The following is an 18240-nucleotide window of genomic DNA, read 5'->3' on the forward strand; positions in this document are numbered from 1 at the left end:
AGTAAGATTTCTAATGCAAAGTACACCAATGAATTCAGAACAGACAATTACAAACAATGCAAAGCCAAATGAAGCAGTAGGTCAGATTGACCCAGTAGAACATTCTGCCATCAGCCTCCTATGGCCATAAGAGCTTGTACTATGGCCAGTCCAACAGATGAGTTGACATTTTAATTTACTTAAACAAAATTTAATTGACTTAAATGGAACCATTTTTGAACTGCCACATATGATTTGCGGTCATTTTTCTGGACAATGAAATTCTGGGTCAACACTAACAGAAATTCAACGTGAACCCCATGGACCGTTTAAGCTTCTCTAGTGGCCGTATTCAAAAAAGGAAAGGAAAACAAGTAAGGTGAATGAGATATATTGTTTAACCACGTTGCTTAAAATACTACCATTTTTAGCGTGTAACCAATATAAAAAATGAGGTAGTTACATTAATAATTCTTTTTTATTTTTTGCACAAAGTTTTAAAATCTACTATGTGTGCTACATTTACAATGCGTCTCACTTTGGTCTGGCCACAGTTCAAGGACTTCACAGACCCAGTGGCTGACAGCTACTGCAGTGGACAGTCATGAAGGAGAGATGGAGAAGGAGATCCTGTGAGCAGTGAGACTCATTGGCAGCTTCCTCCCCCAACTCTGTTTGCTTTAGCTGTTCAAGTTCCATGTGAGAAATACCCAACTCCTGAGAAGCACAACAGAGAGAACTTGGCTGGATCCTTATTCTCTCTCCTCTTACTGTCCTATTCCTGGATTTCTGTAGAGACTAAGCATCACACTCAAATAAACCTTGTCAATTGGTGGAGCACCTGGATTCCCAGGTAAAGAGATCTGCAGAAACCTGGGCAGAGCTGTCAAGAACATTGTCGTGATGGAGAATAAGCATTGAGGAGTCCTGCGTGTCTCTGGCCTGGGGGACTCCGGAGCCCTGCACAGCAGTGTCCAGGAAATGTTTACTTAGTTAAAATGCAAATACCAGAAACCTTAGGGTCAGCCTGGGGTAGATGGAGGAAGGGAGAGTTGTCCTTTTAAATTAGCTTCTTAAACGCTTATTGCGTGAAAGTGTGTGAGTCACTGAATTAGATTTATGGAATCTCATAACCGGCTAAAGACTTGGAAAGAAGCTAAGTGTTGTCTTAGAAAATTAAAATTGCTTCTGGTCCTAGGCCATCGCTAGCCTTACTATATTGGGCTCAAACTAAAAAAAAAAATGGCTGATGTTGAAGGACAGTTTTAACCCACAATTGGATCACATACAGTGGTACTTGAATTTGAGGACGGAGACACAACACCAGAACGGCACCATTCCTTAACAACTGGGGGCTCTCCTTTCATTTTGTTTAACACAGAGGAGTCTCCTTTTGCTTAGCCATTGCTCATGTCCACTCTTTTGTGGCCATTATTCCTAGGTCTGTGCTCTGCAGTTCAAGAGTAAAGTCGTTCTACCCATTCAATAAAAAGACTATTGCTTTTGCTGATTCTCCATGAATTTGCAGCAGTAGTGGCTGCCCAGGAAACCCAGAGCTACTTGAAGTCTACAGACAAGGAATAAAACATGAAGATAAGAAAGGGTTCAAAGCAAGGCGACAGAAATGCAAATGGAGTTCTCCCCGGGAATGCAGGAAGGCATGGGAGACTTGGCTTAGCTGACCTCTGGGGAGTACTTGGCTTGGACCAAAGGCATTCTTCCTGCTCCCTGTGAGGAAAAAGAACTTCAGCTTCTAAGCCTCAAGGCCTCCAGTGCCTCTTCAGGTGCCTCGTTAAGATGCAGACTTCCACTCCCAGACTGATGGTTCCCTGGGGAGTTCTAGCCTAAGTTTGGGAATCTGTCATTAGCTGCTTCAAGTACCTGCCCTGGATGCTATTTGAATGCCTAAGATAGAAGCAAGGTTCCATACACATTAGCCCACATTTTCCTTTGATCATCCAATGGGTTCAGTCTCATTTTCTTTATTGTACAAATGAGGAAACTGAGGCTCAGAAAGTAGGTGGCTTGCTCAAGGTTACATAATTGGTAAGTAGTTAACTCTGAAGTTCTGGCTCCAGAACCCACAAGTGTCCACCAGGATAGTGGGTCTCAGGGTGTGGTCCCTAGACCAGCACCGCCAGTTTCTTAAGAGAGGTCCGCAAAGGCATTGCTGAGTCATTCTTTGTCCTGAGATTAGCTACTCACCCATAGTTCTTTAAGCAATCCCCCAAAAACTTAATTGGTTCACTAAGTTGGACTTTGGGGGTATCCTCTCCTTGGTCTGTCATGGGTTCCCTACCTGGGGTAAGTACCCTCTCTCTAGGCACAGTGGTACCCAAGGCTTGCACATTCTCAGAATTCTCTTCATGAGCTTGAATCTTGAGGATGGTCCATCCATCTACAGTTACACGCAGCCTCCAAGCAAAGCTGATGTCTGTTCAGTAATGAGAGCTGCCGGGCTGAGTCTGGCCCCGTTCTCTTCTGCAGTAGCCAGACAGGGTGATGAGGCAGGGAGCAGGACTTTGTCCCAGAATAATGGCGCTTTTGGTGACATGCTGTCTGCAGTGACGAAATGACAGCAGGGATGAGGACGGCAGGAGAGAGCAGACAATTTTCTAGGTTCATCCATGGGAAAAGGAATGAAGACATCTTGTCACTTAGGCTGTTGAGAGGTTTGATGAGGGTCAGGACTCGAAACTGGGACGAGGAGAGGTTGAGAATAAAGTGTGGGGACCATCGGAGCATGAAGCCTGCAGCAAGAGAGTTTGCCAAAGCAAGTGGTCTCAAGTGGCCCCAGAAGCCAGATCAGTGAACGTGTAAAACAGGGGTGACATATTTCATAATTGAGGCTTCAAATGGAGCTGCTTAATCTCCTTCTGTTATGGCAGAACGCAGTGACCAGATTCTCCGGGCTTGCATTTGTTAAACAAGTGAATAATGAGGCCTGTGGACGTGCTGTGTCTCCAGCAAGCTTCATGGAGGTTGTCAGATTGTCAGCATAGATTAATGCTCTTCAATGTACTGCCTGGAAGGTGGTTTTTGGCCTTGTCGTCTACTATAGCAGCGCGGGTAGGAAGTATTTTACAGAGTGCTTAATGGGAGTTTTTCCAAATCTAGGCAAAGAAGAAGTTGCGTTCGCATTGCTCGGCCCCTCTTTCACAGACCCAGAAAAGCAGCACCCTGAAATTGAAGTAATGAAGGCACAAGAGAAGCAAATGGATTCTGACCTGTGGATTTAGGTAGAAGCGTTCAGATGAATTTTGGATAGGCGTAGACAGTGAGGCTGCGGTATCTATCTCAGAGGTTAATGGGATCCTCATGATAATCAGGTGTAGATGCTTAGTGAGAACCAGGACAGCAGAACCCCCCTCCCCACCATGAGACCCAAAGGAAAGGAAGACAAGGAGTCAGAAGGGAGCACCTAGTGCATGTCTACTTTGGACTTATTTGCATATGTAAAATCAGTAAGTACCACGGTCCAAGCCCTTAGCTGCTGTCAGGGCTAATATCCGCCCCAAGGGCAATATCATGCTTATGTATGGCTCTCAGTGGATCTCCTGGATATTGAAATTCTTATAATTATGATGTATTTACCATATTGGACAAACAATTAAAATAGGAAAGTTGATTTATGCAGAAGATAAGCCAGAGAGCAATTATTTTCTAGACTCAAGAACTACTCAGGGACTTGGGATTTGGCTCTGTTGGTAGAGTGCTTGTGGGACGCCCATGAGGCCCCGGGCTTGATCCCCAGCCCTCCATAAGATGGGCATGGTGGCGCATGCCTGTAATCCCAGCACTCAGGGGAGAGAAGCAGTAGAATAAGGAGTTCAGAGTCATCCTCAGCTATGTCTTAGCATACTTGAGAGCTCACCTCAAATACAAACAAGTAACAACCAGTTAAACAAACACCCTACAAAACAACCAAGGGCCCAAGAATTCTTCACTTTGCAAGAAATGTCCCTGTGGTATTTCTTTCAACCCTAAGAGTTTAAAGTTAATGAGTTTAATATCCAAACTCATTTTGTCCTGTAGCGTTCATAGAGCACAAAGTGACATATATTCACATCTGTTGTATTTTGGAATAGCTTCCAGTTCTTTATTTTTGATGAAATGTGTCTTGGACAGGGACGCCGCCCATGTATCAGCAGTTCTTGTGAGTGAGCACCGTCTGCAGCACTTCTCTAGGTTCCTAACTTGAGAGTGACATTATTAAGTCCTTTCGGTGTCCATCGTGTTGTGCCCCGTGTCTGTTAGAGATGTCCCAAAGGACCCATGTCTATGTGTACAGATGGACCCAGTGCCTTTATATATGACTGGCACCCTTGTCTCTCCTAGCTTTTAAATTTTGATTTCATTGGTTTGGGAAATAGGTTGCTGCTTTAGCATTTAGCATTTCATTCACTGTAACAAATATCTAGTTAATCCTAAGAAAGAGGAAGTATTTATTGTGGGTCAGGGTTTTAGAGGCTCAAGTCCATGATCAGATGGTTCTATTACTGTGGGCCTGTAAAAACACAACAGGAGCATGCTCAGAGCAAATCCATTTCACTCATAGCGAGGAAACCAGAGAAAGAAGAGAAATGGGGTTCCACACATCCAGTGACCTAAGGTCTACCCGTTAGACCCGCACATCCTAATGGTTCTATCACGCACCAACAACACCATCCGAAGTACAGATCCTTTAAAGTAGGAGCCCTTCAGACATTTAAAGCAAACTGTTATAGCTGGATACAACAGACACCCACAAATCAATTCATTAAACACTGAGTTATTTCTAAAGTCAATTATGAACTTGGTGCTGTGAGATCAATGCCAATTTTGGCTACTCTGGCTAGACTTCACAGAGGTTTAGCCAGAACCAAGTCAGCGATGTGCAAGTTATCAGGAGCGGAGGAATCACACACTCATTGTTTACTTCATGACCTCGGCCTGGGCCTTTGCTCAAAATCCCATGTTCCTTTCCAGCAGAGACACTTGCTGATATGTGGTCCTACATACAGAACATGAGTTGTCATACCCCTTTGAGAAATTTATCCCAATTTTTTTTTGAGTGCAGTGTGATGTGGAGGAGGCCTCTTCATATTCTAAGCTAATTTATTTTCATGGTCATTAAGGCCCATGATTATTTTTTGACTCTATTTAACACGCCACTCTCACCGTCCTGAGATAGGATAGTCTAGGAAACTCATTGAATAACACTAACCCCACTGAGAAGAGACATGGAGAAGCACACACACACACACACATGGTACCCGCCACAAAGCTGTGCCCATAATCCCAGTGCTGGAAAGAGAGAGAGAGAGAGAGAGAGAGAGAGAGAGAGAGAGAGAGAGAGAGAGAGAGAGAGAGAGAGAGAGAGAGAGAGAGAGAGAGAGGAGGAACCAACAAGCCAGACCTCGGGGAGGATTTTCTATGAAGATGACTAAGGAGTTATCTTGTTGGAGCTTTCTGAAACCCTACCTCATCTGTTCAAATAAAGCTATGAACAAACAACAACAACAACGTGAAGCATTTTCTCTTCTTATATCTTCAAAATATTCTACTTCTGGCTGCTAAATGTGTGAGCTTCCCTCCCACCCCACCCACTTCTTCAGTATCAGCTGGCATCCTACATTTCAGTTCCTTTCTGGCACTGATCAGTTAGCGCTGACCCCACAGGTGAAGGGCTCAATGCCACAAGACTTTCCCCTCCATTCAGATGCCAACCATAAGCAGCAGGCTCTCAGAATATTCACACTTTCCTTTTGAAATTGTGACTGCAGCCAGGGCATTCATCTGTGTTCTCCCCCCCCTTTTTTTTGCTTGATAATTTGCGAAAACAGCTTGCAGAACCCAGGAAAATACCTGCTGACATTTCTCAGTTTGCTCTGAAAGGTATCACAGAGGATATAAGTGAACACACAAAGCAGGCTATGTGGAGAGCTGGGCAGAGTTTCCATGTCTACTCTTGGCACAGTGCCCTCCAGGGACCTGCACCCACACTTTAGGGCTCTTTCTGGCATTTTCCCCCAACATAGACATGATTTGGTACTAACTCAGTCCCATATGCCTTATCAGAAGATAGAAGTGGGCAGAATGGGAGGTTCCTGGCTTGTGATGTGACTCTGCCTTTCTGATGAGCAGCCGCAGAGCCAGCCAAGATGGACTTCAGTAGAGCAAAGACACTTGCCACTCAAGAGAGTTCAAGGGACACAGTAGCTCTGTCCCTGACAAAAATGGAGCAAAAAGAGGTTTTCCTAGTCCCTCTGTGGCTCAGGAAGTTACAAAAGTTTTAGAAGCTGCTGGAAACTGAGGATAGAGAATATATGTTGTAAGACGTGGTACCATAGAAGTAATAACAAGCCTTCTACACTTTGGTAGAAATGGGTTAGATCAGGATGTGAGAGTTGGCCAATAAGAGGCAAGAATTAATGGGCCAGGCAGTGATTTAATTAATACAATTTTCTGTGTGGTTATTTTGGGGGTTAAGCTAGCCATGCGGTAGGATGCGGCCCGCTCCCTCCTCCTACACAACAATGGTGATATAATATGTTTTTCTATCATATTGTCTTTAAAAAATGGGCCTGTACTTTAGACTTATGGCATACTGAAGTTCAGACTAGCATAATAATATATAATAACTACATGCAGCTTGTGATCCCTGCACAGGGCAGCCGGGGTCTAACTAAAATAGAGCCCAAATTAATATCTGCTAAGGTAACCGTGATAAGTAACTATGGATAAGAGCAAAGCTAAACTATCCAATGGCAGGACATTGTACCTGTGTGACAGTCCCTGAGTGTGGTGGGGACTTCTCCAGCTTGTCCCCTTAAGGTCAGTAATTAGGTATGGTCATTAGGAGCATGCTTCCAAACCCACTTTAGTCTTAAATATTGATATTGAGCATTTGCAGCTTGTCTAAAAGCACTGAACGCAAATAAATCTGTTACCCAAGCTAGAGAGTATGTGGTACAGAAGATGCTTCATGCCTTGTTTCTGTCTCCCTAAGCTCAGAGCCTGGATGAAGGGGCTCAGGGATCTTAGAAGAAAAAAGAGGAGCTGGCTTTGGATGATCCCCTGATGGTCTATTTGACTCTGATTGAGAACTTTCTACAGATGTTCCTGGAAACAGCTGGTTTGACTGTAGACCACGGCATCTGGATGCACATAAATGTTACATTTATACTGCATTGTGATTTGTTCAATGTGCAACAGCCTGTGTCTACAAAAAAGATGAACGTACTTTAGCTTAGAAATCCCTATTGCCAAAAATGTGTGAACATGCAAAGTGAGCACACGCTGTTGGAGAAATGGTGCCAAGAGACTTGACGGTCAAGGGCTGTCAAGTCTTCAATTTGTTCAACACACTTCCTGCCAAGTGCCATGAAATGAGATCGGATAAAATGAGGTGTGTCTGTGTTCAGTTCCATACCCCTCTGAATCTGAACTATGCCATGTTTCTCTTTGGATTCTCTTAGATTTCTGTGTGGGAGGAGAACTTGTCCCCCCAAATGCATAAACAATGGGCAGTCCTTGGACTCCTTGGGTTCAAGGGTTGTCACTTGGCTTTTTGCTCCAAAGTGCCCCTCTTGCTGTAGTAGCTGAGGTAAAGCAGAGAAGATGAACAATACATTTTATTCATTACAGCTGTTTTGAGGGGGGGGGGGACTTAGAGTATAGCCAGAGGAATCCAGTTGCTGAAGAACATGTGGTAAGCACCACACAGCCCTTGACCTGCAGATGGCAGCAGACTGTGTCACACACAGTGGATGGCATCTTTTCCTCCCTCTCTGCTAAGAAGAACTGCAAGGCCCCAGGGACTCAGTCTCGTGCCTGCCGTGCAAACAGCAGCTTGTGCTTGGGTTTGATGACTCTGGTTCTCCCTGGTGTCATTCGCTGCTTCAGAGCCCAGTGTTAATCACTGCAACTGCCCTTTCTGCAGTAGGTTAAAAAACACAATGACCCAAGAGACCTCTGAATTTTAAGATTCCACTTTTCTGGCTTATTTAATTTACATAATAATTTGTGCAGCGCTTGCGTATCCCTTATTTGGTTGTTTAATACTAAATAAAATTTCCGGGCAATTCCCCAAATGCGAGCCCCTCTGCCTGCCTCTGCAGTCATTGTCCCCATAGCAATAAGGAAAGTAAATGACTGTGGGCTGCCTGCCCAGCATTCAGATAGGTATAAGGCAAGCTTTCTGAGCTGCTAAACAGATTTAGACTCCTTAAATTGTTTGAGGGAACAATATTTCTCCTTTTTTATTAATTATATTAAAACCATGCACAGGATAAATAGTAAGGTTTTCTTAATCATGGAGGACCAAGACAATTTCCTCCACGGGAGAATTTGATGAGCTTCCCGTGACTAGTCATGCAGAACCACCCTAACACATTCTTATCTAGTGCACAGGTGTCCTCCTATCCAGCCTATCCTCTGCCCACACCAAATTCAGCCAAAACACACGTTCGCTATCTCTTTATGATATAGCTCTCTCTGCCATGTCCACAGAGACAGGAAGCAGAAATAATCATGCCTTCAAGGAGTGCAGACACACACACACACACACACACACACACACACACACACACGCACACCTGAAGCTGAGATGGGGCAATAACAGAAGTAGGAACCATAAATCGTTGCCAATCACAAAACAGTAATTTTTCCTATCGGGCTGCACCCCCGTAACTGCCATCTGGTCCCCCCACATAATTCCCTGGCTCCGGCAATGACAAAAGCAGTTAATCTGGTTGGGTTTGGAGGAAGGATTCTTGGGTTAAGTTGGCATGGAAGACAAATGGGAGCAGATGTTACAGGCCAAAGGGACCCCCAGACATGGCACCTGTTAGCACAGAGGCTGTGGTCAGAAAGGGGTAACCTTTGCTGACCTGCTGAAGGTGCACATGGGGGATAGGAGAGGATGCAACGGGAGACACAAGGCAGTGAAGGTTATGATGCACGTTGCTCATTGTAGAGTATTGACTTTGTAATCAACCTATGTTTCCAGCAGCAGATGAATGGATAAAGAAAATATGACCCATACACAAAGGAATATTATTCAAACATGAATATGTATAGCTGAACACCTTGTTACAGGATTCAGATAACTTTAAAGGCATCAGGCAAACAATTCTTTATTCAGTTCCTTAGTTTGTTCGTGTTCTCAGAGGTGGAACACCTCGGGGATGAGCTACCTCATAGGCTGACCTGGCATTTAGTTTATTTCTGCTCAGTGTAAACACCACTTGTGGTAACTTTGAACTGGTTTTATAAATCTCTTTCCTCAAGCCAATAATGTCCCGGAAGTCCGAAAACATCCTTCGTTCATCTTAGGTTCCCTAGAGCACTTGGCACCAAGTAAGGGACTTGATCATTGTGGAAGGGGGAAGGGAGGCAGGGAGGAATGGAGCCAGAAGAAGACAGAGTGGATCACAAAAGAGAGGAAGAAAGGGATGGGGAAGAGAAGGGATTGAAGAAATAGAGGGAAGGAGTTGGCTAAGTGTGGCCAGGAAGGTTGGGGGCTAGCCAAGACAAGGGCAGGTAGAAAGGATTAGATGGAAAAAAAAATTTCAATAAAATACTTGCAAGCGAAATTTAAGAAAAAAATAAGAAAGTTCATTTATCACAATCAAGCCAGCTTTACTTCAAGCATGCAAGGATGGTTCAACACGTATATATCAATATAGCTAAACATTTTGTAAGAGAATTCGGATAACTATAAGGCAGTTAAGATAACTAAAGTGCAACACATCATACAGTGGACTCAAAGGATTCAAGGACAGAAATCACATGGGTATTTTAACAGATGCAGAAAAAGCTTTAGGCAAAATCCAATGTCCTTTCATGACAAAAGTCCTGGAGAAACTTGAAACAGAAGGAACATAGTTCTACATGATAAAGCCTATATATGACAAACCAACAGCCAGCTTTATACTAAATGGGAAAAACTTGAAGCATTCCTATTAAAATCAGGAACAAGATACAGGTACCTATTTCCCCATTTTTTAAATATAGCGTTGGGAGTCTTGTCTAAAGCAGCAGCACAAAAGGCACCAATAAAAGACACACAACTAAGAAAGGACAGAAGTCGAACTATCTCTATTTGCAGATGCTATGATTCTATACATGAGGTCTCAAAGACTCTACCAGAAAACTCTTATAGCTGATTAATGTTGTAAAGTGGCAAGATATAAAATTATCATAGAAAAGTCTGCTGCCCTCCTATCTACCAACAGCAAACATGTTGAAGAAGAGATGATGGAAACTGCCCCATTTACAACAGCCATCATAAGTGTGAGCTATCTGGGAATAAACCCAATGAAGGAAGAGATGACCTCCATAACGAAGACTTCAAAACACCCAAAAGTGGCCCATTTCTCAAAGAGGAAATTGAAGAAGACACTGAAAGATGGAAAAACCTCCCGTGCTCGTGGGTTGGGAGAATCAATATTGTGAAAATGCCATCTTACCAGAGGCAGTCTAAAGACTCAATTAAGCCCCCTTCAAAATGCCAACATCATTTTTCCCAGACACTGAAAAAATTTTTAAAAGATTCATTTAGAAATAAAATTCTTAGATAGCCAAGGCAATCCTGAACAGAGAGCAATGCTGGAAATAACCCAATTAAAAAATGGGGAACAGAACTGAACGGAGAATTTTCAAAAGATGAAGCACAAAAGGCTGAGGAACACTTAAAGAAGTGTTCAATAGCCGAAGTCACTGGGGAAATGCAAATCAAAACTACTTTGAGATTTCATCTTACACCAGTCAGAATGGTCAAGGTCAATAAAAGAAATGACAGCTCATGCTGGTGAGGATGTGGGAAAGGAAAAACTTAGCCAGTGCTGGCAGGAGTGTAAGCTTGAACAGATGCTATCGAAATCAGCGTGACAGTTTCTCGGGAAGCTGGGAATATATCTACCTCAAGATCCAGCTATACCACTCTTAGGCATGTACCCAAAGACTCTGCATCCTACTACAGAGACACTTGCTCATTCATGTTCATTGCTGCTCTATTTGGATTAGTCAGAAATTGGAAATAGCCTAGATGTCCATCAACAGATTCATGGATAATGGAGATGTGGTACATTTACACAATGGAATATTATTTAGCAGGTAAAAACGAAACCATAATAAAAAATAATGACATCTTGAAATTTGCATGCAAAAAGATGGATCTAGAAAAAAAAACATATTGAGTGACGTAACCCAAACCCAGAAAGACAAATATAATATGTACTCACTCATAAGTGGCTTCTAGACATAAAGCAAAGGAATAAAAAACAACCTACAGTCGACAACTCCAGACAACCTAGATAGCAAAAAGGACCCTAAGAGAGACATACATGGATCTACAGAGGAAGGAGAAAAAGACAAGATCTCTTGAGTAAATTGGGAGTGTGGGTGTCATGAGAGAGGGTAGAAGGAGAGGAGAAAGGTAGGGGACTAGAGAAAAATGTATAGCTCAATAAAAACAATTAAAAATGAGGCAAGAAAATGAAGCCATGAAATTCATAGACAACTGATGAAGCTAGAAAAAAAATCATCCTGAGTGAGATAACCCAGACCCCAAAAGACAAATACTGTGTGTATTCTCTTATATGTGGATACTAGTTGTTAAATCTTTGATAAGCAGACTACAGTTTATCTAAACACAGATAAGTGTAGGTACCACCCCTCATCAGAGAAACTTGTCTTTACAGCAAACAGACAATCACAGAAAACCACAGCTGGACCCAATTCCGTGATCAACAGACCAATAGGAACCCAGCCTCTGCTGTTTTATCTACATCACTGCTCCTGTATCTATGGCGCAGAGAACATCAAGGAAGAGGAGCAGAAAGACTGCGAGAGTCAGAAGGTCAGGAAGTCTGCTAGGAAAGAGCCTGTCGGGGAAACAGCTGTTCAAACAAGCCTGGAATGATGGCAGTATCATTAAACATGCTAACATAGAAGGGGGGAAATTTCATGGGGTCCCACACCGAGATAAAGAATTATAGGCAACTAATGGCTGCTGGGAGAAGGAGAATTAGCCTTTCCCAGGGATGAGCCTCGTTACTGAAGAGTAATCAACCTTAAGAAACCATATACACACCACCAACTAATGGGCTTTGCAGGTCATATTTATATTTATTCAAGCATACACACATGCCCATACAAACATGTATGTAACAATGATAGTCAAAGAAAAAGAGGAAACCTGGAAATATGCTGACACCTTGTGGGGTTTTGGAAACTAGTGGCCCTTTCTGCTGCCAATCATTTGAGTAAGATGGTGTTATATATGCGGGAAAAACCTCCATTGGAACCATCTCCTATGCACCTTTTCTATCAATGCTCACATCTGGCTAAGGGAGGCCCTCTGCACGGAATTACCTGGTATTTGTATGCAATGGGTACTGATGGGTGGGGAGTGGGTTGCCCAAAGGTGAGCAGGGAGAGCCAAGGCTCTGTCCACCCAAACCCTGGTGTCAGGAACAAGCAGTCAACAAAGCAGGTGGCTTACCTCCTTTTCTTCTTCCGCAGAAAGAGAACTTGGGCAGATCCTCCTCACAGATGGGATAGGAGAAGTTCAGAAAAGAGGTGCTTCCTGAGACAAGAGCTATGTCCAGAAACAGCTTGCTGATGTCCTCTCCTATAGACAAGCACAGTTTCAGCACTGTTTGTCTGCCCTGCAAGGTCGCTCAAGGCTCAGCAGCACTGTCTAAATGAACCTGATGCAAGCGAGGGATGCGGGCCATGTCTCTTCTTGACAGAGCAGTGTTTCTACCTTAAGCTTTACTTGTTTTGAGTAAGGTGGCTCACTGGCTACACTCCCTTACTGATGTTCAGTGCTCTGCTCATCAATGGAACATCTACAAGTCTGGCTTTTAGAGTTCCTTAGTTCCACAGTGTTATTACCCTCCATGGTAGCAGGGCATGGTTGGGTCTGCATGTCTACTGTTGCCTGGTAGATACTGCACATGGCTTCCTAGAGAATTTCAGGGAGCTCTGTTGGCAGCTTTCATTTCTTTCTGGTCCCTTTTCCTACTCATTTCTTTTGTCTTTTACTCATTTTTCCCCTCTTGGTTTCCCTGCCCATAGCATTTCTCCAGATGCTGTGAGACCACATATTGTATAGAGTTCTAGAAAGATTCAGTCACATGAGAATTCTTGGTCTTTGAGAATGATCCTAGATTCTTGGTTGCTGAATGCTTCTGCTCTGTTTTGTGAAAACTGGTCTTATAAAAGTGGGGATACTTTAGTAACAGTGGCAAACATACTGGCTTACTCTAATGGCATGGCCAACCAAGAAAGGACCAGGAAGTTTGTGGTCTCACAGTCTAGGGTAGGAAGAAAGATCCCCCTTTTATTTATTTGTTTGTTTATTTATTTATTTATTTATTTATTTATTTGCCAAATTGTAAGAACTTCCATTATTGTTTGGGAAGCAAAATAATGCGAGTGACAAATCATGCTGCTACGGGGTGGAACAGGTCTGGGTATAATATGCAAACCTTTTGTCTGTGGACAAGACAATCGCTTCTTTGCTGTTTACGGTGACCAGGGACTGACAGTGTTGAAATGAGCACCCAGTCTCTTTAATACCATAGCACAGCATTCCACGACCCTGAGTATTGACTAGAGAGGGGGTATGAGAGATGGAGGTGGGATAACGGTACGGTCTGCTGTGCTATCGACGTCAGTCACTGTGTGTGCAGGGGAGGAGGTAGTCACGTCTACTTACTCAGAATGATGCCAAATCTAATGTTGAGGGATGGTTGGATGTGCCTGGCACACTGGTCAATGGAAAGGCCAAAATCCTGTAAGGGATCTACCAAAGAGGACACCAAGAGATTAGTCATGAGCTTAGTGCAAACTCATCGGCGACTCTGCGCTAACAATTTTTACAGTACTCACTGAAGAACCCTCACTTAAAAACGCCTGTAACATTTCAGCAGCTCCTTCCAGCCTGTCCACAGTCACTGTCACGTTCACTCTGATGACACACGTCAGTCCACGGATGACAAGTTGATTACCTACATTTTCCACCATTGCTTAAGTTCTCTCAGTCCCTGACCTTATCTTGCGGACAGAAGGAGATGTAGGTAGGTACTCAGTAAAGATGTACCTTTACAATTCTGCTTTATCTTAGGCTATCCCATCCCATCCAACAGAACATCTCCTCTCAATGTTATGCTCTGTACAAGGCATTATGCTAAACAGTAAGGAGCTAAAGATACTGTATTTTACATATAACTTTTGCTTATTTAAACAGCTCTTTGTGAACCAGAATAAGAAGCAAAAAAGAGCCTACTGCTCCTCAACCCAAGCTGTGCTTTACATCCCGAGTCCATTATTGTGGACTTGAGGCCAGGTGGCAACACACACACACACTCACACACACACGCATATATAGTACAAATCTCCAGCCTTCTGATTTGCTTGTATACTTTTGCTCATTTCAAAAGCGTCTTGCTAATTCTCACCTTTTGCGAAGGCTTCCTCACTGTCTTGAAAATTGTCTTTTGCTTCTCTGAATTCATAAACCCTGTTGTGTCTGACAAACTCTTTAAACTGTATAAATATATCTAGTCATCCTTCAATATCTATTCCAGGATTGCCCCCCCCACCGGAGTCTATGAATACCCAAATCGATAGACGCTAAATTTTTGATGCAAGATATCATATTTTCATGGAACCTATGGAACCCTTCTGTGTATATATTCATTGTTTTTTTAAAGTGTGTGTGAGTGCCTACATGTATGTATGTGTACCACATAGGTACCCATGGAAGATAGAAGAAGGGGTTGGATCCTCTGGAACTGGGGTTTTGAGGCAGTTGTGAGCTGGCATGTGGGCACTGGAAATCAAACGCAGGTTCTGTGCAAACCTCTTTAACTGATGAGTCACATCTTCCGTGCCCCCCAGATATTTTAAATCATCCCTAGGGGACTTACAATAGTCGTAAGTGTGATGCAATCATGTGGCACAAGGCAAAGGCGGTGTGACTCATTGCTCTCCTGCTCTGCTCAAGAAGCACAGGAAGTACTCTGTACACGCTCAGGGTACTCATATTTAAACGCATTAGATCTGGTTTTGGCTGAATGTGAGGCTATGGCAACTGTACAATAGCAACCCAACTTGGTGATTTGCTCTGTGTCTCGACCCTACAGCCCCTAATCTAAACTTGACCCCTGTAAGGCAGGAGCTATTTTTCACTTTTTTTCCCCACTCTGCTTCTCACTGGGCCTAAGGGAGGAAAGCCACCTTGAGCTGAGAACATTTTAGGAATTTTCAGTCTATGTTTCCAGTCTCTCCATGACTCCACTCATCCGGTAGATAGGTACCCCACAGATGCACATAGTGCAAAGGAGTATGGGTAGTCTCTTAGGTTATCCACACCCCAGCTCCAGATCCAGTCTTTGTACTTTGCCTTGTGAGGCTACCCCTCTGCCATCCCTCTGCTTGTTGTGTGCTGTCAGGGCACCAGAGCGAAATGGAGATTGCAGCCAGGGGCTGGCCTTGCTGTTCATCAGGTTTCAGTGGTACTTGGTTCCAATATATGTTTCTCTGGCACCTTCCTAAGCCAGCCAGTCTCAGCTCTGTGTATTCCCAGACCCCTGGAAAATAGTGTCTCAGAACTGGTTACCCTTTCCCCTGCCTCAGACCACAAGCTTTCATCCCTCTAGCTTTTGCCCTTTGCTCTTTTAACATTTATTTATTTATTACATATATAATATTCTGTCTGTGTGTTTGCCTGCAGGCCAGAAGAGGGCACCAGACCCCATTACAGATGGTTGTGAGCCACCATGTGGTTGCTGGGAATTGAACTCAGGACCTTTGGAAGAGCAGGCAATGCTCTTAACCTCTGAGCCATCTCTCCAGCCCCCGCCCTTTGCTCTTTTAGTCTTCAAAAAGGCAACTCATCTTCACCCTCATTTTGCTGTTTTGGTCTGTCTAATTTTTCAGTTCAATTAGTGAATTCCCTATATTAAATTATTTATATTACATTTAATTGATTTGTTATTACTTCCTCTATAGGATCCAGAGTGGTCGAATAAGGAACAATCTGGCAAGTAGGCGTGGCTTTCTTCCTTGTACAGATTGCAACATATAGACTGAGAAATGTTCTATCCACTTAACTAGATTCCCGACATAGAAAGCGCCTGAGTCAAGATGTAAACTCAGCGTTAATAGAAGTACAAACAAACCCACAGTGCTGCTCAGTAAGTGTTGTGCATTGTACTCTGAGAAAATGTATGTTAATTTCATTCTTAGCGTTGCCTGGGATATTTTCTGTGCAGCAGGTACATGGCGTTGGGTAATCCAACCTCATACCTGCTTCCACTGTGAGTTTCTGGGTGATGATGCAGGCAGTGCTGTTCCCACACACTGACCTGAGAAATGCATGCTTGTCCATGATGCTTGGGATGAAATTGGCCCCTACACGGTTCCAGCCTGGCATAGCTAATGCAGGCATCCTCTCATCAAAATCTTTTTAGTTTGCTCTCTAATTCTCTGAGGGGAAAATGCCCCTCTTTTCTCATGCTCACATGACTTCTTCCTCAACATTTTTGTGCTGTCTCAGGACTTTTTTTTCAGATTGGAAAATGGTGGGGAGGGAAGAACCCATTGCTCCGGCTACACACTTCACACTCAGCATGCGAGACAACAGAGGCCGCCTAAACAACAGACGTTTAGGAAAGCGCACCCTGAAATTGTGCGTTAATTTAAATTGCCATCCAAGGCAAAAATGAAAAAAAAAAGGCATATGTATTGTTCAGTTCGCAGTTACAGAATTCCAGGGAGAGCTTATCAATATTTTAAAGATATGCATGGGATAACTGGAAGGAGGAGAAAGAAATAAAGCCTTTTCCTAGTATTAGAAAAATAATTTTAATAAGACATAAAGTCACAAAGGGATCAGCAGGTGGCTTGTCTCCTCTCTCTATGGAAATGGATAGGGAAACAAAGATTATTTTAAAAGTACTTAGGGATTTTCTGAGCATCCCTGGCAATTTTCTCAAGTTTATATGCAAGAGTGGTGTCTTTGGATATAAGTATGCAGTCTCCAGACCTCTAGGAAAAGGTGACGTCACTTCCTTCAGTCCCACCCCGTGTTAATACCCTGTACATTCTTATGGAAACATTTGGGCACGGAGCATGCTCTGTGTTGCATATATTGCATACCCTGCCATTCCTCTACCAGACATGGGTTCCCAGAACTGGGGGTGCCATGTCATGTGATACTGGCACCCATTAGAAGAAGGGATATTGAAGGTTATTTGGAATAATGCCATTGACAACCTTAAAGCTTAGCCTCATGATTATTGACATTTAGTCTTACATAATCCTTTGTGTACCACAGGATGGCAGTCAGCATCTTTAGTTGCTCTCCGTGTGATAAAGCATCCCTGTGACAATTCACAATGTGACAGAAACTGCTGAAACCCGTCCCCCACCCCACAAGGTACTAACTTACCCCTAGTGAAGTAGCACTGACTAAAAGAATTACTTTCTTCTGGAAAGGGACCTTTGCGGGGCAAGTTAAGGGAGTGGAAATAGGAAATTATGGATGAAGCGGAGGGCGTGAGGTGGAGTCCTAGGGGCAGGAAGACGTAAGTAGGTAGAATGGGGGAGACCGGGGTGAAAGGGAGGACTAACCATAAGGAAGGGGTATGAAAAGCCATGGAGAAGCTTACTACCTCACAACCCAACTTAAAAAGATTGAGTGGATGGAGAGTGGAACACGTATGCAAAGAAAGAAGGGAGGAAATGACAAGGGTTAAGACATTCAACAGGGATGGAAGAGGTAGTGGGAAAGAGGAGGGAGAATAGGTGGGTGAACCAAAACAAAGCAAACAAACAACACAAAACCAAAACAGCAACAACCCCCCAAAACAAAGCTAAGGATGTATGAAGAAGCCCCACAGAAAGCACTAGTTAGGAAGATAATTTCCAAGTTCAACTTAACACTGCAAGTTCAAGCAGAACTACCCTGCCCTAGTGGACAATGCTCCTCCAGAGAAGTGTAGGACTTCAGTGTAAGGTATGGAAAAACCTCTTTAGAAATTGTTGATTAGGGAAACCGCAGAGGCCTCCCAGACAGCACAGACCGTTGCCCTTGGTTATCCATCTTATCCACCTGGTAGGATCCCGACTGCTGCTGACATCACACACTTGCTGCAAGTCATAGAGAAATCAGCCCCAAACTTACCAGGAAACACCCTTCCTGGTGTTTAGCTAGCTTTCGTAGTCCTGGAGAGGAGTACCAGAGGGGCCCATGGAGAGAAA

The 18240-nt window shown here is 43.5% G+C and overlaps 1 protein-coding gene across 1 annotated transcript in view; it reads right to left on the bottom strand.

Annotated features, from left to right (window-relative positions):
• Ly86 (lymphocyte antigen 86) overlaps positions 1 to 18240 on the bottom strand; it is a 60199-nt gene that overhangs the window by 15148 nt on the left and 26811 nt on the right. Inside the window, exons 2-3 of the mRNA XM_050142347.1 lie at positions 13691 to 13777; positions 12470 to 12598 (exon numbers count right to left, since the gene is read on the bottom strand). Coding sequence (XP_049998304.1) covers positions 12470 to 12598; positions 13691 to 13777 — 216 coding nt within the window. The remainder of the gene's footprint in view (positions 1 to 12469; positions 12599 to 13690; positions 13778 to 18240) is intronic.

This window comes from Alexandromys fortis, unplaced genomic scaffold (assembly GCF_014885135.2).
Source record: "Alexandromys fortis isolate MF-2015 unplaced genomic scaffold, M_Fortis_MF-2015_v1.1 scaffold_5, whole genome shotgun sequence".
Classification (NCBI taxonomy): domain Eukaryota; kingdom Metazoa; phylum Chordata; class Mammalia; order Rodentia; family Cricetidae; genus Alexandromys; species Alexandromys fortis.